We start from the raw sequence: 26698 nt of genomic DNA, 5'->3' as shown, positions 1-26698 counted from the left end.
AGAGTCAGATGGTGGTAGGGCAAGGTCCTGCAATTGGCTCACTTCGTATTTACATTTTCTAAATGCCTAGCCTTTCAAGATGGGATGTAGGCTATAATCCTAATCTGAGCCCTAAAGTGGGACCCACTTATTGCAACTGAGCCATGGGGGCCCAGGAACACTGGCAGTTGGGAGTCTTACCAATGCATTTGCTCCCTTCTCTGCTGGCAGCTGGAGCCCCTATGCCCTACACAACCTCATGGAATCCATGACATGAAGCTTGCTCCATGTAGTCAAGGATTTTGCGCTCCAGAATCTTTTCTCCAATTAATACAAAGTTCTTGTTCAGTTTTTCTGTATCCTTAATAACCAGGTCCAACCTGGAATTGTCCTTAAAAAAACAAGATGGACAGAGTTGAAGATAGGCAATTCTGGGCAGCCTAATTCTGAATATAAACCAAATCAAAGTTTTATACAAAAGGCCAATAGTCTTCCACTTTCCCCTTCTGGAAGGCATCAAGACAATAACACCTAATGTAAGTATACTTGCAGTGGGGAGGGGGCTGAAAAGTAATCACGTAGCAACTGTTTTGACATATTACATCAACTGATGTACCCTCCTTTTTATGCAATTAAATGGGGTTGGGGGAGTCGATGGATATAGAATAGTGTTTTGTGAAAGAAAAATGCAAATTACCTCCTTTTGTAGGTTTGTCTTCAGTCTTCAAATGAAAAGCACCATGTCAATCTTAACCAATTCAGAACAAAATACTAATATAAATGCTAGCATTTCCAAATGTACATTTGTGCCTTCAACTGGGAAAATATCCTAATTACAGGAGATGTACCCTTCACACAAATATTAATTAGGTGATTGTTCCTTGAAATTGTTAGGCAATCTGTTTAGGGTGGTGTTTGTGGGTGATGGTTTGGCTTACACAAGCTGCAGATATGAAGTGCTCTCTGCATTGACTAACTCTGCTTCAGAAATAAAAATAGTAAAAAAGGTAAGATTTCATTTCTCCCACTGAATTTCCCTCAACCCACCACCCCCCCCCCCCCACTAAATCCTTCCTTGTGTATTTTCATTGTTACACATTTTTAATCAAAGCAGCAAGTGAGCAAAACAGTGGATTCTAGCACTGAGCAGGCACTAAACGCTATTGCCTAGAATATATTACCTGAAGTATATAAGGCATATCTTTTTCCAAGCGCAGACTGCATTAAGCTTAGACTGCACATGACTGTGGCCAGCTGCAAACTGCTGTAATCCACCAGCGGTATGGCAGACAAGTTGAAGGATTAACGGCTGGTGGGATTAAAATGCTGTAGTAACCCAAACAAAATAGAATGAGTAAAATCACATATCAATAACTTAAAATTATTGAAGGGAATGAACAGCATGAAAATGTGGAAGGAGTTTGAGGGACCTGTATTGTGATTTCAATTTTGAATGTTGCCATGGTCATAAAATGATGAATCACTTGTACAATAAAATCAAATAGCCTCGATATGTACTTTTTAAATTAAAAAAAAATATTGTGAAGCCTCTTCAGGATAGTGATTGGAGAGAAAAATCTACTTCTCTATCATTTGCTCACTAATGAAATTAAATGCAGAGAACAGTAAAGTGATATACTTTGGTAGAAAGGACAAGGATAGACAATTGAAAATAAAGGATATAACCAAAAAGGGGGTGCAGAAGCAGAGGGATCTGGGAATATATGTGCACAGATTGTTGAAGCTGGCAAGACAGTCTACACCTGAACCGTGCTAGGGCTAGTGTTCCAGTGAGTTGCCTAACTAGGAAAGTAGAGGGGGCTTTAAACTAAATACTGGGGGCAAAGGATCAAATTTGAGAAGATGTGGTAAATCAAAGTGTAGAGGAAAGGCAAGAGGAAAAAGGTATTAATGTGGGAAATGATAGACAGTGACAGGAAGGGACAAAGTACAGGGAGTACAAATCTAAGTAAATCAGCAGATAAGGCTAGAGATTACAAAAATAAAAATGACAAAACTAAAGGCTTTGTACCTGAATGCATGTAGCATTTGAAACAAAACAGTTGAACTGATAGCGCAAATAGAAATAAGTACGACCTGTTAGCCATTACACAGACACGGCTGCAGGATGACAGATTGGGACCTGAATATTGAAGGACGTGACATTTAGGAAAGACAGGAAGCTAGGAAAGGTAGATGGGTGGCTCTGTTAATGATAGTATTAGCACATTAGAGAGGCATAGCCAAAGTTTAGGAAACCAGGATGTAGAAACAGTTTGAGTAGCAATGAGAAATGATAAAGGCAAGATATTGCTTGTGGGAGTGATGTACAGACCCCCTAATAGTAACCATAGAGGTTACTAAAGGAAGAAATAATGGGAGCTTGTCAGAAAAGTATGGCAATAATAATCAGGGATTTTAATCTGCATAAAGACTGGGAAAATCAGATGGGCAAAGGTAACCTAGATGAGGAATCCATAGAATGTTGTTGGGGTAGTTTCTTAGAACACATTCTGGCACCAACCAGTGAGCAGGCTATACCGGACCTAGTATTGTGCAACGAGGTAGGGTTAATTAATGACCTCTGTGAACGTGACCCAGGTAGCAGTGATCATATGATTGAATTTCAAATCAGTTTGAGGGAGAGAAGAGTGGGTCCAACACTAGTATTTTAAACTTAAAAAAGGGCACATGTGGGCATGAAAGCACAACTCACTAAAGTGAACTGACAAATTAGGAATAATCAAGGGATAGATCAATAGAGATGCAGTGGCAACATTTAAGGGAATATTTCAGAATACACAATGGGTACAATCCAACGAGAAAGAAAAATTCCAAGGGCAGGACCCACCATTTGTGATTAACAAAAAAAAATAGTATCAAATTTAAAGAAATAACATACAATTGTGCAAAGATCGGTGGCAGGTGAAAAGATTGGACAGAATATAAAGAACAGCAAAGAATGACCAAAAGATTGATGATGAGGGAAAAATTAGAGTAAGAAAAAAAGCTAACTAGAAATATAAAGACATTTAAGTAAGTTTCTCTAGCTATTTAAAGAGTTCATAAAGTGAGCGTTGGTTCTATAGAAAAAGTGAGTCTGGGGAATTTATAATGGAAAATGAGGATGTGGCAGATGAATTTAACTCATACTTTGCATCGGTCTTCACTAGAGAGGGCATACGAGAAAGGAGCAGGAGTAGGCCATTCAGCTCCTTGAGCCTGCTCTGCCATTTACTAAGATCATGGTTGATCTGATAGTAACCTCAAATCTGCATCCCACCTACCCCCAATAACCCATCATCCCCTTGCTTACCAAGAACCTATCCACAGACTCTGCTTCCACCACCTCTTCCGGTGGAGAGTTCCAAAGACACTCAATCCTCCAAGTGAAAAAAATTCAGCATTTTTTAATTGGGCAGCTCCTTATTTTTAAACAGTGACCCCTAGTTCTAGACTTTGCTCAGTAGGAAACATACCACCCTGTCAAGACCCCTCAGGATCTATTGTTTCAATCAAGTCACCTCTTACTTTTCTAAGCTTAGCCTGTCCAACCTTTCCTCATAAGACAACCCACCCATTCTAGGTATTAGTCTGGTAAACCTTATCCGAACTGCTTCCAACACATTTACATCCTTCCTTAAATAAGGTGAACAATATTGTATACAGCACTCCAAATGTGGTCTCACTAGTGCCCTGTACAACTGAAGCATAACCTCCCTACTTCTGTACTCAATTGCCCTCGCAATATATGATAACATTCTATTGGCTTTCCTAATTACTTGCTGATACAAGTAACATCCCAGAAGTAGCTGTAAATCAGGAATTGGAAGGGAGGGAGGAACTCAAGAAAATTAGTCAGCAGGGAATTGGTACAGAGCAAATTGTTGGAACTTCAGGCTGTCAGGTTCTTGGGTCCTGATTGACTTCATCCTAGGGTCTTAAAAAAAAAGTGGCTAGGGAGATAGTTGATTGGTTTTAATTTTCCAAAATTCCCTAGATTTGGGGAAGATTCCATTAGATTGGAAAATAGCAAATGCAACACCTTTATTCAAAAAAGGAGGGAGACAAAGCAGGAAACTACAGGCCAGTTAGCTTAGTCATAGGGAAATGTTAGAAGCTATATTAAATATGTTATAGCAGGGCTCTTGGAAAAATTCAGAGTAATCAAGCAGAGTCAATGTGGTTTTGCCAAAGGGAAATCATGTTTAACCAATTTATTGAAGTTCTTTGAAGAAGTAACATATGCTGTGGATAAAGGGGAACCAATGGATGTACTGTATTTAGATTTCCAGAAGACATTTGATAAGGTGCCACATCAAAGGTTATTACAAAAAATAAAAGCTCATGGTGTAGGGGGTATTATTAGCATGGATAGAAGATTAGCTAGCTAACAGCAAACATAGGGTAGGCATAAATAGGCCTTTTTCTGGTTGGCAAGATGTAACGAGTGGTGTGCCACAGGGATCAGTGCAGGGGCCTCAACTTTTTACAATTTATATAAATGACTTGGATGAAGGGACCGAAGGTATTGTTCCTAAGTTTGCTGATGACAAAGGTAGGATAGTAGATGTGAAGAGGACATAAGGTGGCTACAAAGGGATATAGATAGGTTAATCGAGTGGGCAGAGTGAGCAAATGTGAAATTGTCCATTTTTGGCAGGATTTTTTTTTTTAAAATGATCCAAATAGGGAGAGATTGCAGAGCACTTGAGATAGAGGTATCTAGGTGTCCTAGTGTACAAATCTCAAAAGGCTAGTATGCAAGTACAGCAAGTAATTAGGAAAGCTAATAGGATACTATCATTTGAGGGGAATTGAATACAAAAGTAGGGAGGTTATGTTTGTTATACAGGGCATTGGTGAGACTCCATCTGGAATAGTGTGTGCAGCATTGGTCTCCTTACTTAAGGAAGGATATAAAAATGCATTGGAAGCAGTTCAGAGAAGGTTTACTAAACTAATACCTGGATTGGGCAGGTTATCTTACGAAGAAAGGTTGGACAGGCTAGGCTTGTATCCACTGGCTAAGAGTAAGAGGCAACTTAATTGAAACAAAGATCCTGAAGGGTCTTGAGAGGGTGCATGGAGAGAGGATGTTTCCACTTGTGGGAGAATCTAGTATGAGGGGTCACCCATTTAGGACAGAGATGAGGAGAAATTTTTTCTGAGGGTAGTGAGTCTTTGGCACAGTCTTCCTCAAAAGGTGGTGGAAGTAGAGTCTTTTGAATACTTTTAAGGCAGAGATAGATAGATTCTTGATAGGCAAGTGAGTGAAAGGTTATTGGGGGTAGGCAGGAAAGTGGAATTGAGGTTACAATCAGATCGGCCATGATAATATTGAATGATGGAGCAGGCTCGAACACCAAGTGGCCTATTCCTACTCCTAATTTGTATGTTAGTTGAGAAAGTGGTTAATAAAGCATATGGGATCCTGGGATTTCTAAATAGAGGCACAGTACAAAGGCCACGAAGTTATCTTTAGCCTGAATTGGAGTAGTGTGTCCAATTCTGGGTACTACACTTTAGGATGTGAAGCCTTGAGAGGGTACAGAAAGATCTTCAAGAATGAAGAACTTCAGTCAAGCAGAGATTGGAGAAACTGGGACTGTTCTCCTTAGAAATCATTGAGAGGAGATATGAACACAGGGGTATTCAAAATCATGAAATCTGAGAGTAGAGCCTGGCAAACACTCACTGTCCTCTGGTTGTTGGCCCTTCTATCAGTGACTTCAGGTGATTTGGAAAAGCAACAACTTGAGGAAAAGCTTTTATGTAGCAGATGGTTAGAATCTGGAATGCACTGCCTGTGTGTGGTAGAGGGAGCTTCAATCAAAACTGTTAGAAGAGAAATGGATAATTATCTGAAGTTAAATTTGCAGGGCTAAAAGGTGAGTGATAAAAACAAAAAACTGAGGATGCTGGAAATCCAAAACAAAAACAGAATTACCTGGAAAAACTCAGCAGCTCTGGCAGTATCGGCGAAGAAGAAAAGAGTTGATGTTTCGAGTCCTCGTGACCCTTCAACAGAACTGAGCGATTCTTAGGAAAGACCTGCTGAGTTTTTCCAGGTAATTCTGTTTTAGTGTTGTAAAAGGTGAGTGAGTTGCTCTTGCAGACAATGAGGGCAGATAAAATGGGCTAATTGGCCTTCTGTGCTGTACTGTAATCCTTCTATAATTCAGCTGTTTGAACTTGTAGAATGTAGGTACCAATGGCAAGGCCAACATTTCCTCCCCATTCCTAGATGCACTGAGAAAATGGAGGGGGAGGGGGCCATCTTCTATAGAATAATTTACCAGTTTATCCTGACCTTATAGGGAAGTACCTTGCCACTGAGCAGTTCTCCGCTGACCAGGTCCTAGATTGGTGTACAAAGATACTGTGTGTATCTAAAAAAATTCTAAATGCATCTTTCCACTTTGATATGTCTCATGCTCAGGTGTAGCTGAATACATGAGGTGGAAGATGACTTGATCTGATGCTGCTGTACAAGTTAACCAACTAATTGTGTTTCAAAAAGGTCCTATCCCCTTGATGGTGAGTGGTGGTTTTGGAGGTGCCTGCTTGTGGATTGCTGTTTATCCAATCGACTGTGTAAAATCGCGTATACAAGTCCTCTCAATGGCAGGCCAGCAGGCCGGTTTCTTTAGTACTTTCCGAAAAATTCTTATAAAAGAAGGTAAGATTTGTCATGTTAACCACATATGCTTTCTACTTGCATTTTCCCTCCTACCACCCACTTTTGGCTTACAATTGTTATTCCATAATGACAAGTAGGCGTAGCTAGAAGCTTCTAGCGCAAAACAGGCAAACTACTAAACATTGTCTAGAATTGGGATTCTGTTTAGAATGGTCAAAATTTTCTGCCCTTTGTTTTGATTTGGTACTTTTCCCCCCAATTCAATTTCACATGGTCAGTCATTCCACAGTATTCGAAGCTGTAGTGATAGTAATGTTGGGAAGGATTAAGAAAAGAGGGGAAGCCAACTGTGGAGGTGCCCCATGCATGAGACCCAGTCTAGGCAACAGCTTTAGCTGATACTAACCCAACAGGGTCAATTGATCTAGCCAAATCCTGTTTTCTATTTTGTACAAAATTTCTCTTACAGCCTCACTTTTATACCTTTTTCCCCCTCGGTTAGTTCACTGTGGCTAACGTAACTTGAACTTCTCCTTTTAGTTGTCTAAGATTGTAATGGGTATTACTATGCAGCAGCCTTTGTGTATTTGAACAGCTCCAGTCATTCAAGCTTTCCATCCATCCAGGTTACATTATATAGACTTGAGTGGATGCATTGTTAAATCACCATCTCCTTTCTGGCCTTTTTTAAAAGTCAGGTTATTGAAGGTTTGAAAAAGTGTATACCATGGTCAGATGAGTAAAGTGCAATATATCTGCATACTAGAGTTTGCAGAGGATCAGTATCCAGAGTTAATGGTGGGGGTATGGAAACTAGTGGGGTAAATATTGTGACCTTCTGTACTACAGGCAAGGAGGAGAGGGGTGGTGGGAGGAATCCAGTGTTCAGAGTAATCCATATATTTGGTGTGTTTGTAGTAGGAAAACCAATTGTTGGACAAACTTAAGGATTTAAGAAAGCCAAACTGTCTGTTCACAGGAGTGCTACCATGTTCTAGAACATGAATGGACTCAGCCCCAACCTAAAAGACCATGAACCTGAAACTAATAGAAAGATGAGAGTGGTTAAAATAATTTGTCCTGTTTTGTTTTTATTGGGGTGGGGAGAGAGAATAGAGAAACTTATCTTGAAGCAGGTGGAGGTAGTGAGGTAAGGGCACCAAAGAGCAAAAAAAAAAGTCAACATAATGTATGAATATCCATTTGGACCTCAAGAATATAAGGGAATGTGATGGGTGGCAACTTGAATTCTTCCCATCCCCATAACTTAAGAGCTTTGGAATCTCCATAGCAATCCATGGCCAGAAAACAAGCATACATTACTTTGGAACATATGATCTTGCAGCTTAGTCAGAAATTTGGTTTCAGCTAGGACAGGATTGGGGAACTATATATTCTAGGCTTTAAGTTTTCAGAAGTAATAATGCTACATTGCTCCCTTGGATTTCTAACAAAGGACACGCATTTAATTTGAAAGATAAGATTTGATGACTGCATTTAGATTAAATTGTTACAAGTTTTGTGACAATATTGGGTGTCCAATCAATTACCAAATAGTGAGGGGGGAAAGAAAACAAATTTCGAATTAGTTGTTATTCGTTATTATGACCAAGTTTAACTGGGATGACCTGTGTAGTCAAAATGGGAAAAGTGCACAGAATATCTTTCAGAAATGTAAAAATGTTACAGGTCCAAAGTTCTAGATGCGATTCTGAAGAATTGAACTATGGTGATTTAAATTAGAGGATAAACAAGTATTAGGCTGCAAACAAGAACATTAAAAAATTGAAAGATTGATCAAAGAAGAAAGTTGACAAATGAAAGCTAGATGGGGTGCAGACTAATCCAACTTGGAGTAAGTTGTTCAAAGTCTAGAGACTGACTTTAAAAAAGGCAATAAGCTTTTATAAGCACATCAAAATCAAGGGTTGGTTAGCAGTATGCTAAGAGACTATTCCAGCTATTCATAAAATTAGTGAAGGGAAAGCTGCAATGGTACCAGCACAATGCAATACTGGAAGGAGTATTGAAAGAGATTAGTGCACTTTGATTACAAAAAGGTACAAGTGCAAATTTTGCAAACTTAAGAGTATGCATGCTGAAATCCCCATTGTCCAAAATATGTATACATATAAGCAAAGGTTATCAATTTGCTGAAATCAAACAAGCAAATTTTTAGAGAAAACAAAATTCCCCCCAAAAAAAGACAGGTTAGTGGATTCGGATATGCAGGACAGAGAGTACACAAGGTAGTAAATGATTCATTTGTACAAGACGGATTAGACCATTGTTAGAATGCATAATTTTGGGCACTACCATTTCATGGAGAAGGTATAAAAAAAACCCATTCATTAGATAAAAACTTAAGGCTATGCAGCAGAGAAGGTTGGCGAGGCATGAAAGAAGGTAACAGTCTAGAAATGTTAAAAATTCAGTGCAAATAAGCATATTATATGTAGGGCTAGAAACAAATGGGAAGGTTGAGAATTTTCACAAGTGATTATAGTACACAAGAGGCTGCTGAAGCAAACCATTGAAGAAGGTCAACCTTAAACAAGGGGGAAAAATTAGGCAAGCAGATAATTTTGTGAGAATCAGCATTTGCATAGCCAAGAGAAGGACCTCATTCTACTGCCTTGCCAAGCAAGCTCCTCGATTAGAATTGTATATATTATGCTAATGTAGTAAATTGCCATTGTTACAGCCTTAAGTCAAGAACATGGAGTGGCAGTATCATCCGTTAAATGGAGCTGAATTAGCAAAGAAAGTAAAACAGCCATCCATTAGGGTTGATGTACATCTGCATCAATTAGATGCTAAAAATGTTAATTAGGACCACTACTTATAAACATTTCCGGAGCCTAGTTAGTGACTTCAGTGGGCTATATAGTCCAGATCAGGATTATGCTTTAGACTGCATTTATTAAATCTGCACGTGCCTACCCTATTCAAAACAAAGCAATTCTTGTGAGTACGGTATAATACTTCAGGTGCTGGGCTAGTTTAATATTGGAATAGATCAGACAAGAGCATGACCCATGCTTAAAATGTCGAATCTAAAAACTAATTCCTGAAGTATGCATCCTCAGGACATGGTAGCATTTGCTGGACCAACACCTGAAACAGATGATCTGGTCATTTATTTCATTGCAGTTTGTGGGATCTTGCTGTGTACTCTGTTACAAAGCAGTGACTACACTTTAAGTTAACTGGCCTCCCCAAAACACTTCGGAATAAGTCTTAAAACAGTCTGGCATTTAACTCGTGCCTCAGTTATCCTAACATATGCATTGAAAAATTTTTGCCCTGGGTTTGGTAGGTGCTTATCTAGCATAACTCATAAGCAGCTTCCATGCTCAGTTTAATGATTCAATTTGTGATTTTACAAAAGTGAGAAGAATTTGGGAAAACAAGAATTTCTGTTCCAAAAGTTAAGTACTGTATAGGGCAACAACTTGTTGCACTGTCAACAAGGTATCTCCACCTAATGCTTCAGCATTAAAATGGCCCTAAAGTTTCATTTTTCTTTACCCACAGGTTTTAAAGCCATATATTCTGGATTAACACCAACAATGATACGTGCGTTTCCTGCCAATGGTGCATTATTTTTGGCCTATGAATTGAGTAGAAAAGCTATGATGGATTACATGAGTGACTGATGGAGATTGAGAAAGATTGAGAAGCCTTAATCCCAAGAGTTTGAGCTGCAAGAAGGAAAAGTATCAAATTTTAGGAGCTAGCTGGAATACTTGGTACTGTACATGGAGAAGTGCATAAAGTAGGTGCAAAGGAATTCAAAAGCAGCTGAACTTAATTTAACTTTCAAGCAATATTAACTTAATTGTTGCCAAATTGAACTGTTTTGTAAAAATTAAAATTGTGTTCCGTTTCCAAGAGAAACAAATCAAAGCCCTTTGCTCGTAAGCAAATCTTATGTTGTGAATTCAAACTTAAAAGGGGCACAGGAAATAGGATGGCAGCTTAAAAATAATTCAGCCACAGGCATTCCTGACACTCCACTATCACAAATCTCAAGCTGGAAGGGAAAAGTGTGCTAATTTTCTTTTTAGTAAAAGAACATGGAGAGGAGTGGGTGGAGTGTGTGACGTAATAGGCAAAGCAATACCACTCCTATTTCAGTACACTTGGCTGGTTGTTAGAAGCTGCCTTTCCTCACTGCCCCCATTTTCAAAATGGATGCCATTAAATCAGAAAGATATGCATCTTTCTCGGGCTGTGTTTATTTTATACTATTTAAAACACTGCATACCTGAAACTTGATGCAGATAGTAAAAGGTATCACAGAGTGGGGCTCTAGTGACATTAGTATATTTGGCAACATTAGAGAAGCTATCAGGTGCAAATTGGTGTTTCCACTGCAAAGCTCTTTTGTGCAGTCATGGCAAGCAGGATGCCCAATACAGTTTGGTATTGAAAAGCACAACTACGTCACTTCATTTCAAAAAAAGTGCACATACCTATTGTACTTGTCCTACTTCCCAAATGTTGCATCTACTTATATGTAGGAAAAGAGCAGGAACTGGATCCTTTTAACCTTCTGTAAACATTACCAAGTTACAGTATCACAAGTCAATTCTATTAACAGGAAAACATGTCAAACATTATTTGCTACTGGTAACAATGGCTAGGAGGAATCCCAAAATAGGAAATCAGTATTTTACTATTTATTGAAGAAAATTTCAAGAACTCTACATAAAAATGGATTCAGTGATAGATGCATTTGATAACTACTGACATTTAATAGTTGAACAAACATTACTAAACATGTAGTTCAAGTATGGGTGGTAGTATTTAAATTTCATATCAAAACATGAAGTGTGCACAAATTCCATTGGAAGTAATCTAGGCTTAAAGTTTTGTAACATACAGAAAAGCCACTTCATTTTAAGCAGATATGAACAGTTGGATCACTTAAGTATTAATAGGATAATTACATTAATGTCTGTGCTGTACAAGTCTCTTTTGCTCCCTTCGCTCCTGCAAGTGCAGTGCTATTTGTGGTTGGAGTCTTTCACCTGAAGAACACAGTATCTAGGTGTTTCAGTGGTACAATTCAATACTGCACAACTATGATTAAATACATTATCCGGCTACTGAAATATCACTGAAAGGACAAATCATTTCAACAAATCATAGCTTTTCAAAGATCGGGGGTGCAGGCTTTTATTAACCCTGTCGTAACATTGCTGACAGCTCATGTTCCTTCTGGAACAAAAAGTGCTACCTGACAGGTGAAAATCAGTTGTTTTCTTTCATAAGTAAAAAATATCCAAGGCTAATTCAGTCCTGGGATAACTGATAATCACACCCTCTTTCTGATGAGGTAAATACAACACTGGCAACTCAAAGGAAAGATGGGCTGGAAAGAGGTGGAGGTGAAGAGTAGGGTGGCCTGCAGCACCAGAACGAAGACTATTTGACCATTTTCCAACAGTTTTTCCTTTAGTTACAAAAGTCTGAAGTTTTTGAACATGAATATTTTGCAGCAAGTAGAAGTTCCCATAATATTCCCCCCCTCCCCAAATGAAGGCAGTACCAGACTCCCATTACAGTATTTACATTACAAACTGCCTGGAATCATTCAAAACCCATTCTGTTCCTGAGGTGGTACTAGCTTAACTGGAATCAGGATCATCAAAATTCACCTCCACTGCAAATTTTTCACTGTAGATCTTCCAGGTTTTTGGCTTGTGTGGGTTGTCAAGTTCATCTCTAGACAAGTAGAGCCTGGACAAAATTTTAAAAAGAAACAAAACTATTTTAAAAACATGAGCAGAAATACTTGTCAGAAACTGCAGAATTGACTGCCAAGTAAATCCAATACAGATCAACTCAAAAACGCTATTTCACTTGATCTTGTGCTTTTTTTTTTCCCCCAATAGGGGTTCAAACCTTTTGACAATAAAAATGTGATTTAGTAGTCAATTCCAAGTGAAAGGTGAATTGCTAATCACATTCCCATAGCATTGAACAAATGTTAGCAACAAAGATGTTTGAAGTTGCAAAAAGGGACCTTATAAGTTCCTCACTTGATACCTGTCTGAAGAAAATGGTCAAGAAAACCAGCTAATGTACTTGAATGAGTATACAGCAATCAAAGTTATTCAAACCAACAGCATTTATTTATCAAAATCAAAACCACAGAACACTGAACACCTCTATGATCATAATTTTACCTTTGTGTCCAATATTGTAGCTAAAGTCCCCCGACACATGAAATTTGGGTTGGAATATTGTGGAAGTGGCCTGAAGCTTGATTTCAGATATCTCTGGTGCGAGATAGGGTAGATTATAAAGACACAGTCAAACAGCAATAGAGTGGAGTATTTGCAACTTTCCCTCCTTCAAAAATGTACCAAGATGCAAACATAATTCAATTGCTTTATTCCTCCTTGCCACCCCTCACCATCTTCCCCATCATCCACACCCCACTTGAAGTTGGAAGATACTAGACACAATTGGCCAGTAAACCTATAAAAAGTTGTTCATTTAAATTATGCTAGATTTCCAGTAGACTATACAAGTCTTCCTGAAGAAGAATGAGAAAACACTTCTGCCACTTTTTAATTGGATGAGAGCTGTTGAATGCAAATGCCTCTCTCCCCAGCAAAATCACAGGTAATGATTTTAAAACATCAAGCCCAAAACCTGGTGAAGAAGTAGTTTCAGAAATGATTTACATAGCCTGATTAACCATATGTCATGAGAGTTAGTAGTCAGCTTGCTCATCACCTGCCCCCTTCAATACATGCTTAAAACTATTCTTAATTCAATAACTATAATTTGAATTTACCTATTATTTACAATGAAAGATGTGTTGAACCAGAAGTAGAATGGGCAGTCATCATAACCTTTAGGAAGGCCCTGGATAGTAGAAAAGGAAAAGGAGTTTTGTAAGTCTTTTTCAAGTGTTTAATTTTAAAAATTGTAGAATAAAGTAAACAAACTTACCCCACTAGACTCAAATCTGACTTTAACATCACCGCTCACTTCAGGACCATTCTCCAAGCTAATTATAGCAGAGTTACTCCCAGCATCAAAAAACAGCTGTACAAAAAAGAAGTTTAATGTATCTGGAAAAAGTAGGTACTGAAATATGTTCATAACTTTAGCACCATTTGTATATCTGTTTTTAAACATTTGAAGACTTAAATTACAATCTAGGAAAGTTGGCTTTCCTCATGTAAAACCTGCAGTAGAAGTCGTTTATTAGAGCATCAATATATGATGTGGACCAGCATTAATGGGCAACCAGGGAGGCATAGAAATAATATCAAAGAAGGGTTTGTGCCTGTACACATACACTAAGTAGACAGGAATAAGTGATGGCATACAGCAGGTGATAATGAACGAGAAACAATTTTGTTGCAATAAAGAAAAGCAGCTGGTGGAGAAGCACATAATTAAATGAGGAACTGAACACCTCTCTTTCTTTCCTCAAGTGAAAGGCGTTATAAAAAAAATGCTCTTAGCATTCAAATTTCTAGATTCTATACACCTCTGAATTTGTAAAGCAGCCAAGGCACTGGAATGTCCAAGTTGGAAGGCATGACTGCCATGATTTTTACTGGTCCCTTTGTCTTAGCTGAAGCAGGCAAAAGCACATGGCATACCTGCCACACCTTAAATGCCAAATTTAAGTTGGTCCTAATAAATACAACGTTTAAAAAGGGATTGCTTAGGTTAATGAGGCAGATGCCTACACATAACTGCCTCGGATCGCAATCTAAATCAAGTCATCTTTGGTTAGGTTCATTGCTGGCTAAATTAGTTCTTTTTTGCCACTGCAGGAAGCAATTCAAACTGATCAGTATTAAAAGGATATTTTATTTTCCCTTATGGTAGCTTATAGAGACAAAAGCAGGCTGACTGTCCTTGTTCTTCAGCATCTTATTCTGCTGTGCCACCCCTCAAACTGGGGACACCTTCCATCCTGTGTGATATTACCACCATGCTAAATGGGTTGGATTTAGAATGTATCTTGCAGCTGTAAACTGGCATCCATGAAGAACTGTGGGCCATCATCGGCAAACCATGACTTGTAACCTCATGGTTTGGCATATCCCTCACTCTTCCATTGCCAAGCCACCAAGGGTTCAACACTAGTTTAATGTGTAGGAGAGCATGTCAGGAGCAGCATCAGACCTACTTTAAAAAGAAAACAAATGAGGTGCTACAACACAAGAATACATGCGTGCTAAACAGCAGAAGGAGCATGCTATAAACAGAACTAAGCATTCCAACAACAGATCAAATCAAAACTCTGCAGTCCTGCCACACCCAGTCATGAATGTTGGTGAATCAACTAATGGGAGGAGACGGCTCCACAAACATTCTCACCCTCAATGATGGGGGAGCCTAGAATAGTACAAAAGAAAAAGGCTGAAGCGTATCCAATCATCTTCAACCAGACGTGCCCAATGAATGATCCATCTCTGCCTCCTCCCAAGCTCCCCAGTTCAATTCTCCTCATGATATCAAGAAATGGCTGAACACACTGGACAGAGCAAAAGGCTGTGGGCCCCAACAACTAGCCATCCCTCTGTCCAAGTTGTTCCAGTACAGCTACAACACTGGCACCTGCCCAACAATGTGCAAAGTTAGCCGGTTATGTCTTGTCCACAAAAAGCAGGCCAAATACAATCCAGCCATTTATCTCCCCTTTTGCCTAATCTCAATCATCGGCAAAGTGATGGGTAGATCTCATTGACAGTGCTATGAAGTGGCACTTGTTCAGATGGGTTCTGCCAGGACCACAATTCCAGGCTATGTTACAGTGTTGGTCCAAAGACTCAGGAGTTGACTTTCACAGGCGATAGGAGAATGGCTGGCCTTGACATCAAGGCAGCAATTGACCGAGTGTGGTATAAGGAGCCCTAGTAAAACTGAAGTCAATAGGAATCGGGAAAAATTATCCACTGGTCGGAGTCATACCTAGCACCAAAGTACGTTGTGGATGTTGGAAACTAACCATCTTAACCCAAAGATATCGTTGTAGGAGTTCCTCAGGGTAGTGTCCTAGGCTCAACTTCAGCTGCTTCAATGATTTTCCTTCCATAAAGGTCAGAAGTAAGGATAATCCCGATGTTCAGTTCCATTCGCAACTCCGATACTGAAGCCGTCTGTGTCTGAATGCAGCAAGACCCGAACACCATTCAGAAATACTCTCCACTTGCCTAAATGAATGCAGTTCCAACACCTGAGAAGCTGGATACCATCCAGGACAAAACAGTCTGTCTGATTATTTAAAGGTGGTGGAGTGGGTGCCATTCACTCCCTCCCCCATATACACACCATCACTACCATGTGTATTATCTACAAGATGCACTGCAGCAACTCAAACTCCTTTGACAGCACCTTCCAAACCATGACCTCTACCACCCAAAAGAACAAGGGCAGCGGGTACATGAGAACACCACCACTTGCAAGTTTCCCTCCAAGTCAAACATCATCCTATTGGAACTAGATCATGGTTCTTTTACTGTCACTGTATCAAAATCTGAAACTCTCACTAATCACACTGAGCACGTAGCTACTGCAGATGGACTGCAGCAGATCAAGGTGTCACCACAATAGGACAGATCAATGCTATGGTAGTAATTGAACAGTTGTCTCCTTCCAATCATAAAATTAATTGGAGTTGTCATCAACAGTGCCATCAAGTGACACCTATTCACCTATAACTTACTTGAACAGTTTCCTCAGAACCACTTAGCTCCACATTTTGTCACAGCCTTGAGCCATCCTTGAACACGAGTTGAAATGCCAGAGCAGAAGCAAGAGTAGCTACCCTGAATACCTAGAGCCCTACCTAATAAAGCTTGGATAATGGGGGTGCAAGCAAAAAACCCTTCAGTGCTTGGAGTCATGTCTGAAACATAGGAAGATTGTGGTGATCAGAGACCAAAGTTATCACTGCTACAGGACAGGACTGCAGGAGTTCCTCAGGAGAGTGTTCTCAGCCCAAACATAATCAAGTTTCAAAGACTATCCATCCACCTTTAGGCTGGAAGTACAGGATTTTCACTAAATATTGTACAATTTGCAACTCCAATAATGTCTTCTTATCAGAAGCTTAACTGGATCAGTAACATCAATACCAAATGGCCACAACAGTGGGGCACAGCCTGCACAGTGAGAGATATGAGCAGTTCACCATTTGATCACAAAGCATCTCCGGCATCAACAAGGCTCAAGTCAGGAGCATGATGCAATAGAGACCAATAACCTCAATTGGTGTAGCTGTAGCAATGTTCATAGCACAATCTGGAACAGAGAAGTTTGCTTGATCAAAACTTGTTATACTGGGGTCAATACCATGGCTTAAGTAGATTTTGCTTCACACTTATATTCTACAGTACTGTGCCCAGTTTTGGCCCCTATATTCAGTGTGGTAGTGGCTTTGGAAAAGGTCCAGAGGAGAGCTACATGACTAAAGAATCTCAGCTACACAGAACAGCTCAAGGACCTTGGTCTATTCAAAAATTATTTTAAGTCTACACTGCCTTAAAAGGGCTGGATAGCATCCCTATTGATCGCCAGTTTATCCGATCAAGGACGATGATAACACATTTAAAATTTCCCTCAGACTCTGGTTTAAAGTCTTTTCAAAAACTTTATTGGCCCCAATTTTAATCTCTTGCAGAGGCAAAAAAATGAGAGTCTACAGGGCTAAGGGGGGAGAGAAAGTGTTTAATCATGATGATCAGGCCACCATGGTGTGGGAGAGGCTTGATAGCCCAACTGGCCTCTTCCTGCCTTCAATGATACTTACCAGTTCCATGACATTTAATAAGGTGCCACAAAGGTTACTAGCAAAATAAGAGCTCATGGTGTAGGGGTTAACATATGATCCTGGAAAAAAGCATTGATTGGCTAATAGGAAACAGAGGGTATGGATAAATGGGTTTTTCAGGTTGATGAGCTGTAACTAGTAGTGCCACAGGGATCAGCACTGGGGCCTCAATTATTTACAATTTATATCAATGACTTGGATGAAGGGACCGAACGTAAGGTTGCTAAATTTGCTGGTGACACAAATATAGGCAGGTAAGTAAGTTGTGAAGAGGACATAAGGAGTCTGCAAAGGGACAAAGGTTAAGTGAGTGGGCAAAACTTTAGCAGGAAGAATAGAAAAGCATATTATTCAAGTGGAAAGAGATTGCTGAACTCTGGTACAGAGAGATCAGGGTATCCTAGCACATGAATCACAAAAGGTTAGTATACAGGTACAGCATGTGATTAGAAGGCAAGGAGGATCTTGGAGTTTACAGGAGAATGAAATATAAAAAGTATAGAAGTTTTACTGCAACTCTAAAGGGCCTTGGTGAGACCACATCTGGAGTACTGTGTAAGTTTTGGTCACATCATTTGAAAAAGGATATAACTGCATTAGAAGCAGTTCAGAGAAGGTTCATTTGACTGATTTCTTGAATGAAGGGGTTATCTTATGATGGAAGGATGGACAGGTCAAGCCTATATCCATTGGGGTTTAGAAGAATGAGAGGTGATCTTATTGAAACAAGATGCTGAAGGGACTTGACAGGGCAAATGCTGAGAGGATGTTTCCTCTTGTGGGAGAGGCTAGAACTAGTGGACACAGTTTAAAAATAAAAGGTCTTCAATTTAAGAGAGATGAGAAGAATTTTTTTCTCAAGATGGTCGTTCATCTGTAGAATTCTCTTCCCTAGAGACTAGTGGGAGGCTGGATCATTGAATATTTTTAAGACCACCATGCAGCATCTTCAAAGAAAGGACAGGACTGAAGAAATTCAAAAAGACAGCCAAATCCCAATTTCTGAGGATCTGGGTGAAGCTTGCAAAGTCATAGTTTTGCCTATCCCTAGTTGTCCTGGCCAAATGCAAGCTTACCAATGTAGGCTAACACCATGCCAAACACAAATTTGTGGGAAGACATTCAAATTGTAACACTAAAAAAATCCTGGAACTTGCTCCTTACACTACATGGACTACTGCAGCAGCTCATGAAGGTGGCTCACCACCACCTTCAAGGACAATTAGAATGGGCAATAAATGCTGACCTAGTCAGCAATGCCCACATCCTGTGGGGAAAAGAATTCCTAAATGACACTGGTTGGTTCATTATATTAGATCACATTTATGAGTAAAAATGCAAGACAAACATTTATGAATAGATGCTTCAATTCAACTTGAACTCCTTCTCTGGAAAGAAAAACATTTTAGTGTAATAAATTTGAATAGAAACCAATACCGTTAACCAGCTTTCCTGACCTTTTGTAAGTTGTTATAGGTTTTACCTTACAGTTTTCTTGTGTTGCACAAACACACTGAAATACGAGCACCTTCTTGACAATGATTTCAACTTTCAGGTCACTGCCATTGTTTCTACCAACGCCTGTATGAAACAAAATGAGCTGGTCTTTATACAAATGTCATTTTTTTGTCAAATTTGATAATTCCTATGATGAAAGGAGTCATGTACATATAATTACACATTACATTTGAGATTATTTGTGCTAATTTACAAAAGCAAGTGCTATTTGCCAGGGGGAATAAAACCTGAAGCATTAAAGCCATGGGGCTAAGCTAACCCCAAGAATAGAGGGTATTCAGCATTTCGACTATTATTTCATCATCCAGATATAACAAAATTTAAACTTGCTCAATCTGAGCACATTTAATAACTATGAAAATTTGCAATGGTAACAGTCATACCACCTTGTGGCTCCAAAGACCTCACCTATCTGAAAATTAGCCAACCATGTAAATTTGTAGATCAGAAACAGAATGAATATTAAACATCCATTTGGCCACCCAGCACAAGCTGTAGAATACACTGGGAGGGAAATGGGCTTTCTGTTCCTATTCTACCTAAGTCTTGTGTGACTACTGAATGCATAACCCTTCCATTCAAAATAGGTTTCTGGCTTCTGATATATTGGGCGGAATCTTCCATTCTGGAAACTAAGTCTGGTGGCAGGCGGTAAAGTCAGAGCGATTCCCACTGGGCAGCGGGATGGCTGAACACGCGCAATCTTCTGCTGTTCAGCTCATTTATGGTGCATCCACGAGGAGCTCAGCGAATCTCATAGGTGGACGGTCAGGAAGCCTCCTGCCCCGCCATTACCTCATGGGGCAGAAGGTCCTGCGGCCATATTTAAATGACACCCACTCACTCAATCACTGCGGGCCAGGAACTCCAGATTCTGTATCAGTCATAGTAAAAAAAAAAAAGGACAGAGCAACCATTGGCCCCATGGCTCAGCAAAGCCTCCCTGGAGACTCTCCTCCAGGCCATTAAGGAAAGGCGGCAGGTCACTTTTCAAGGGACGGGGGCAGCAGGCCCTCTCCACCTGACCACTCTGGTCTGGAAGGAGGTCGCTGGGGTGGTTAGCACCCTTGTGGCCAAAAAAAGGACTGCCCTGCAGTGCAAAAAGAGAATGAATGATCTACTGTGCTCCTCTAGGGTAAGCCACAGACTACTCACAGCAAACTCTCACTCCCATAAGAGCATCAGGCAGTCTAAGGGCTACTCTTCACAGCAATCTTACACACAACCAGTAGATGGGACATCAGCACTGAATGCGTATCAGCCACTATTAGCTCTCCACCTATTAATTCCTGGACAAACGGATTCCCTCCAGGTGCCCCTTCTCCTCAAGGGGCCATCGGGCACACAAAGGCAGGTAGAGCACCAGCCATGCACCTTGGGTGCTTCCACCCAGGGCACTTCAAGGTTGACCTGCTACACCAGCTCCCCTCTGCCAGTGGCTCCATCAAGTCCAGCAGATCAGGCCAAGGAGGGTGCATCCGCACCTGAGCAGGAGACCTTTAGCAGGCCGGAGCCCTTAAGGCCTCAGACCACCAGAGGACACCCGCTAAAGTAATCTGAGATGACAGGGCATAGTTGTCAGTAGGCTACCTACACCTCAGCTGTGGATGGCAGGGCTGCACCTTCGAAGCCCATAGGCTTCCATGCCTCTCTGCAGGAAGATGTAATGTCCGCATTTAAAGCATCAGGTCCTTCCTTGGTGATTTGTCATTCTCTGCACACATAACGTTGAACTAACCAAGTCAGGATACAAAGGGGACCTTACTAATCCCACTTTCAGTCAAGTGTTTGTTTGATTCAAGAGGTGTGATCTCATCTTGATGAAGCCATTTCCTGAACCTCCACAATCTTTATTTGGACCTGCGTGTCTCCTTAGGAAGGCTTCAAGTGGTCCTTAGGCAAAGGCACAGCACTCAACTCAATGAGGAATTCATTGAATGACAGGACTTTCATTGACTTAGGATAAAAAGACAGTAATGGCCTTTGAGAGCTGTACTGTCTTGAGGACTGATGCTCTCAATGCTGTGCAAATCCAACTCTAAGGCTGCTGCAAGGTTCATGCAGGAACAAACTCATTCGCTGTTGTGTCAATAGTGACTGCTCAAGGTATTGCCCTAATGCAAAGGTCATCTAGGACAAACTGGTCAGGCTTCATGGTGGGGGTTCCAAGTGGTTGCACCTCAACAAACAGTCATCCTGGTGAGGTGCGAGGACAAAGCAAACAAATCAAAACCTTACTGCATGATCTAGATGTTAACGGTTACTGCTTCTTGACATGCAAATGATGATAGGGTTGGGGGAGGGGGGGTGGTGGTGCAAATGCACAGTAGCAAACCCCAACATTCTGCATTGAGGAGAACTGGAGAGGAGACATGATGCTCGCACAATGCTGCTCCCTATTGAGCCACCCATCTGGTAATGCCTGAGAATAAATGGTACGAGTAGCCGCGCCATCTTATTCAGGTGTCGGACTGACATGAGTGCATTCCTGTGTTATTTGGATTTCCTGCTGCTTAGAAGTTACCATGCATGCTGACTTAGTGAGGGCATGGGTGAAAGGGCATTGGATTGCCTAAGGACGTGTGTGAAGGGAGTGGTGTTCAGTTTTCACAGTGGCCGTACGTTGCCAAGGCTACTCAGCTAAACGTGGTTTAAACCGTCCCAAGGATGATCCCATCAAGAGGGCAGATAGTATTTCCATAATCGTTATGAGAACATTGAACTTTGGAGAGAATTTATTGTTAAGATAAAGGAGGATGAGGCCTTCAAAGCAGCAAAGGTGAAAGAAACTAACTAACTATTTTGAGAATTTAGCTGCATTTATTCCTGGAATCTTATAGCCATCAGGTTGTCATAGGCACATCTACCAGTGCAATGGCCTCTTCATGTGGCTCGCCTACATCCTGGCCCTCAAATGCATCCCCTTCAACATCCTCCTCTGAGGCGACATCTCACTCCTCTATTTCTCCCTCAGGCAACACATCACCACCACCTGCCCACCCCCCCCCCCCCCCCCCCCCCCCCCCCCCCCCCCAAGCACCTCTTTGCAGCACAGGATGCAGCAGACAATGATGATCTGGGACATTATCTGGGGTGAGTACTGGAGAGTCCTCCCTGACCAGTCCAAACATCAGAAACACATCTTCAAGAGGCCTATCTCTTGCTGTATCAAGGATCTGTTGGCAGATAGAGTACAGCTCTCTCTCTCTCCCTGCAGCAGCACTATATAGATGGCGAATGGGCATCAGCAGCCAGGTCTTCTGGGGGTATCCCTTGTTCCCAAGGAGCCAGCCCTGTAAGCACCTCAAAGATCTCTGGCACCTGCAAGTGTGTCAAGATGCTAAGAGTTGAAAGCGCTCCCTGGATACCTACAACACAAACATGCAGGTTCTGCTTTATGTGATCACAAATTAGCTGAACATTCAGAGTGTGTAAAAATCCTTTTCAATTGATGAATCTCACTGGTTGCTGCCAGGGAACTCTCAAGGCCACCTGTGCAGCCGATTGCACCCTGCACTTGCAAGAAACCAGAGATCAGCAAATCCCACAGCTCTGGCAGCCTGGCTTGCTTTATCCATGAGGAACTGGGCAACCAGGTGAGTTTTTTTGAAAAGGGCGTCTGTTACCTCACTTATGCATTTGTGTGTTGCCAAGTGGGGGATACCTCCAAGATTCCCAGTGGAACCCAGTGAGCCCATTGGCACAAAAGTTCAGTGTGAAGGTTACCTTCAAAGCCACCAGCATGGGATGCCCTCCAAGTCCTTCGCAGCATCAGTTTTTCATGAAGGTGGGGGCAAATATGAGATACCACATCCCTGGACAATGAAGGCACCTGCGGCATTGTCTTTCACTCATCTCCAAATAAGAGCAGCATCTCGTATAAACCCGCAGTCAGGTCACTGGTCTTTAGTTGAATTTTCCCCTTCTTCGGGAGCATCTTTGACTTCTTGAGGCCCTGATCTGTCTTGCTGCACAGATTAATGTTCCTCCTGATTCCTCATTCAAATTAGAGCTATAAACAGGCAGGGTTGCCTGCAGCCTGCATTTTCCCCTCCTTTGCAACTGTCAACTGAAACATGAGAGAATTCATTGCAACTTTCCCTTGATTGGTTTCCCTACATTTCCAAGGTAGGATGCCAGTGCAAAACCTTTGGCCTGGCCTCTGTCTAGACGTGGTATCCCAGGCCACCCCCTGCAGGCGAGGCACATCCTGCAGGTGCACTGGTGGCTGAGTATCCCCCTCAGACATGACTGTACATTCACAAAGAGGGTCTTGATCAGGGCGAATACAGCCATGTGTCAGAACCCTCCATCAGGCAATTGTCAGCTTGCCTCCATGCGCCTAGACCCACTATATAGAAAACATTGCCTAAAGTCATGACATTATTACAAGGCTTTGTGCCTTGTAAGCAACGACCATTAAACTGGGAATATTGAGGCTTGCAGTATGCACGTAGCTTTTGTTAAGTACTGCAGACCTTGAACAATTTAACCTCCATCCCTTTTTACATGCCTCTGTCAGGAACAGGTGGCCAATCACACTATCCCAAATATAGCCCCAAAACTTAAAGCATTCTCGCATGAATGTGCACCATTAGTCAAGGAGCAATGCTCCTTCAAAGGGCATTTGACCCTTGAAACCAGTACTCAGCTGAGCCTTGTTCTCTATAGCTTGAGCAACTAATTAATAGGGTATCCCTTCGCTTGGCCAAAAGAATAATCCTGAACTCCTCCCACACACTTTGAGACCCCTCCCATATTGTGTTTTTCAATGCTCATTTTTCCAACTGCATCATTACTCAATAAAGGCAAAGATGGTGCTGCTAATGTTTGAGTGTGAACAATACCTTCCAACCTCCCTGTCACCCACCAAGTTCCTGCCGCCATCCACCACTGTCACCGCCTCCTAATTCCATTCTTTCCTTCCTGTAACCACCCAGCCTTCCCATTACCCTTGACCCCATTATTGTTCATGTATACATTCCTGTTCCCTTCAATGTTGACGTCCCCATGCCCTTTGTTAATCCCCTTCCCCTTAGAGGCCACCTTCACACTCACTTTGAGACACCCCCCACCCCAATCCATGAGATCATCCAATACCCATCCGTAACTTTAGAATTCCCAACTTACCAGATCCAAATGCTTCCCCTGAATGTGACTGTGCCTCTGTGTCCCAGTACCATGCCTTAAACCCCCAGGACCAAATGCCTTAGTTGACTGGCCACACCCTACACACAATTCTAAATACGATCTTCCCACACCCAAGACCAGGACATGCATGCCATACACAGCCCTCCAACAGGCACCCCCCAGGAAGGTGCAGCCTCATTCCCCATGGACAGTATGGCCTCATTCCCCACACAGTCTTAAACATGCCCCCGGTACAGTCTTTCATCCTTCCCCTCTGGTTCTTCAACCTCCGCGCACCCCACCTCAAGTCCTGCCTCTGTCTTGCCTCTCCCTGTTGGTCATGCCTCCTGTGCCCAGCCTTGACACAGCTTGTACGATAGGTACCCAATATATTTCAATAATGGTGTAAAAGATGAAAGCAGCATCTACTGACCTCCAAGCTGGGGATGAAGTGAAGCTTGCCATGTGCATACAACTTATATACAGTCCTGAAACAGGATGTTCTAATTAGCCACTGGCAGGGAACTTTTATGGAGGGTGAACGTGATTCCAGCTTTGTAATAAGCATTCATGACATCCTAATGGATGCAAATGGGGATCCCGACAACACACAGCGGGAAGCTCGATGCACCTTGAAAGTGGGGATGAACAAAATTCCAAACTAATTTCCCACCATCAGGAAACTGATTTTTCCATCCATGCCAAATTAAGCGCCCCCACCTGCCACAACTCCCACTGTGGGCTGCAGCAGAAGATTCCAACCATTTACTACACTTCCCCTCTGACTAATATTTCCGAGGGAATGCTAGGCTACACTACCAGACATGCTGTCTTTCAGATGAGATATGTTAAACTGACACTGAGGCCCAACAGATGTAAAGGATCTTGTGACACTATTCTGAAGAACAGCAGGGGAGATCACTCTGTTATCCCTTAGCCATCACTTGAAAAACATCTGATCATTACCACAATGCTGTTTAGGAAAGCTTACTCTGTGCACATCAGCTTCCATGTTTCTTATATTAAACCAGTGATCACACTTCAAAAATATATTCAATTGACTGTAAAGCATTTTGGGGATGTCCAGAGGTAGTAAACAGCACTATATAAATACAAGTCTTTTATTAAAATCTTTTGAATTTCAAGCACTTAGAAATTAAATGCTTCAAAAGATGCCTGCAAACCAGAAAAATAATCTACAAGATCCTGTAGATTACCCAATTCTGCAGTGCTAAACCAGCCAGATAAAGGATACAGCAAATAAAAACAACATTTAGATAACAGAAGTCATACTGTCTGACTGCTTCAAAGCACTTTGTAACCAATGGATTATTCTCTGAAGTTTAGTCATTGTTACATAGGCAACCACTGCAGCCAACTACAGGCCAGTCCGTTTAACCTCAGTGGTGGTGAAAGTTTTAGAAACAATAATTCGGGGCAAAATTAATAGTCACTTCAGCGAATGGGAGTTAATTAAGGAAAGCCAGCATGGATTTGTTAAGGGCAAATCATGTTCCACTAACTTGCTTGAATTTTTTGATGAGTTAACAGTGTGTTGAGGAGGATAATACTGTTGATGATACGTACACGGACTTCCAAAAGGCATCTGAGTTGGTGCCACACAACAGACACGTGAGCAAAGTTATAGCTCATGGAATCGAAAGGACAGCAGCTACATGACAATTCATTTTGGTAGGAAGAATGTGGAGAGACGATATCAAATAAATCAACAGTGACTGCACTTCAGAAGTACTTCATTGTATGCAAAGCATTGTGGGATGGCCTGAGTTCACAAAAAGGCTTTAAATAAACTCTGGAGAACTGACATGTGTGAACTCAAGTGGCAACCTTTGAGGGAAGTTCACTTTTGAATTCTCAAATCGATCACCATACAAAAGGAACAGGTAATCATTTCAGTTCTGCCTAAAAAAAAGTGCTTAGATAAAGCATTAGTTTCATAAGCTTAGACACAATAGCATTTAGATATATATAAAGAACCATAGATATGGAATAACTGATATGGTGCCTTAACTCTAACCATAGGTAAATGCTTAAATAGCAAAGTGCCTAGAGTATATACTCAAGTCCTGAATCATTATCTTCTGTCTGAGGCAAGGATGCTATTAACCAAGCCAAGCAGATGATGTTCATTAAACAAAGTAGTTTTGGGATAAAAGTAGCTCACCGTGAATTGAATAGATTCTAATGCTCTTCATTTTTAGCTTCTTCTGCGGTGGGGTTTGCCGTTTGTACTCATTCTTCATTACTTCATAATAGCCAACATATCTACTCTGTAAGGCAAGAAAAGTTTCAAATGCTATGCTTCAAGACACACCCTTTAGCAACTTGATTTTCTATCTGTTAGCTATGTTCCTCTCCACAGATGCTGTCAGACCTGCTGAGTTTTTCCAGGTGTTTTTGTTTTGGATTTCCAGCATCCACAGTTTTTTGCTTTTATCTTGATTTTCTATCCACTTGCCCCTCAATTTGTAAAAGAAACATTCAGAGCACAGTTACACTATTTGTGTAACAAGATTTAAGAGGCCAAATTATGTTTGGACAATACATTAATAAATTGTTCCCTCCAGCCATAGCTTCATGAATTGCAGTAA

General features: G+C 41.1%; 2 protein-coding genes across 9 annotated transcripts in view; one reads left to right on the top strand and one right to left on the bottom strand.

The window, feature by feature from the left end:
- Positions 1-10843, top strand: part of slc25a15a (solute carrier family 25 member 15a) — a 38091-nt gene extending 27248 nt beyond the window's left edge. For all 8 annotated transcript variants that reach the window (XM_041199267.1, XM_041199262.1, XM_041199264.1 and 5 more), the window contains 2 exons: positions 6503-6661; positions 10160-10843. In XM_041199267.1, coding sequence (XP_041055201.1) covers positions 6503-6661; positions 10160-10281 — 281 coding nt within the window. In that variant the 3' untranslated portion in view covers positions 10282-10843. The remainder of the gene's footprint in view (positions 1-6502; positions 6662-10159) is intronic.
- Positions 10844-12235: 1392 nt separating this feature from the next.
- Positions 12236-26698, bottom strand: part of tpte (transmembrane phosphatase with tensin homology) — a 70946-nt gene continuing 56483 nt past the window's right edge. The window contains exons 15-19 of the mRNA XM_041199270.1: positions 26272-26377; positions 18922-19019; positions 13595-13690; positions 13437-13507; positions 12236-12370 (exon numbers count right to left, since the gene is read on the bottom strand). Of these exons, the coding sequence (XP_041055204.1) occupies positions 12259-12370; positions 13437-13507; positions 13595-13690; positions 18922-19019; positions 26272-26377 (483 nt within the window). The 3' untranslated portion in view covers positions 12236-12258. The remainder of the gene's footprint in view (positions 12371-13436; positions 13508-13594; positions 13691-18921; positions 19020-26271; positions 26378-26698) is intronic.

This window comes from Carcharodon carcharias, chromosome 11 (genome assembly GCF_017639515.1).
Source record: "Carcharodon carcharias isolate sCarCar2 chromosome 11, sCarCar2.pri, whole genome shotgun sequence".
In the NCBI taxonomy this organism is placed as follows: Eukaryota; Metazoa; Chordata; class Chondrichthyes; order Lamniformes; family Lamnidae; genus Carcharodon; species Carcharodon carcharias.
This window is presented reverse-complemented; position numbering and strand designations above follow the sequence as displayed.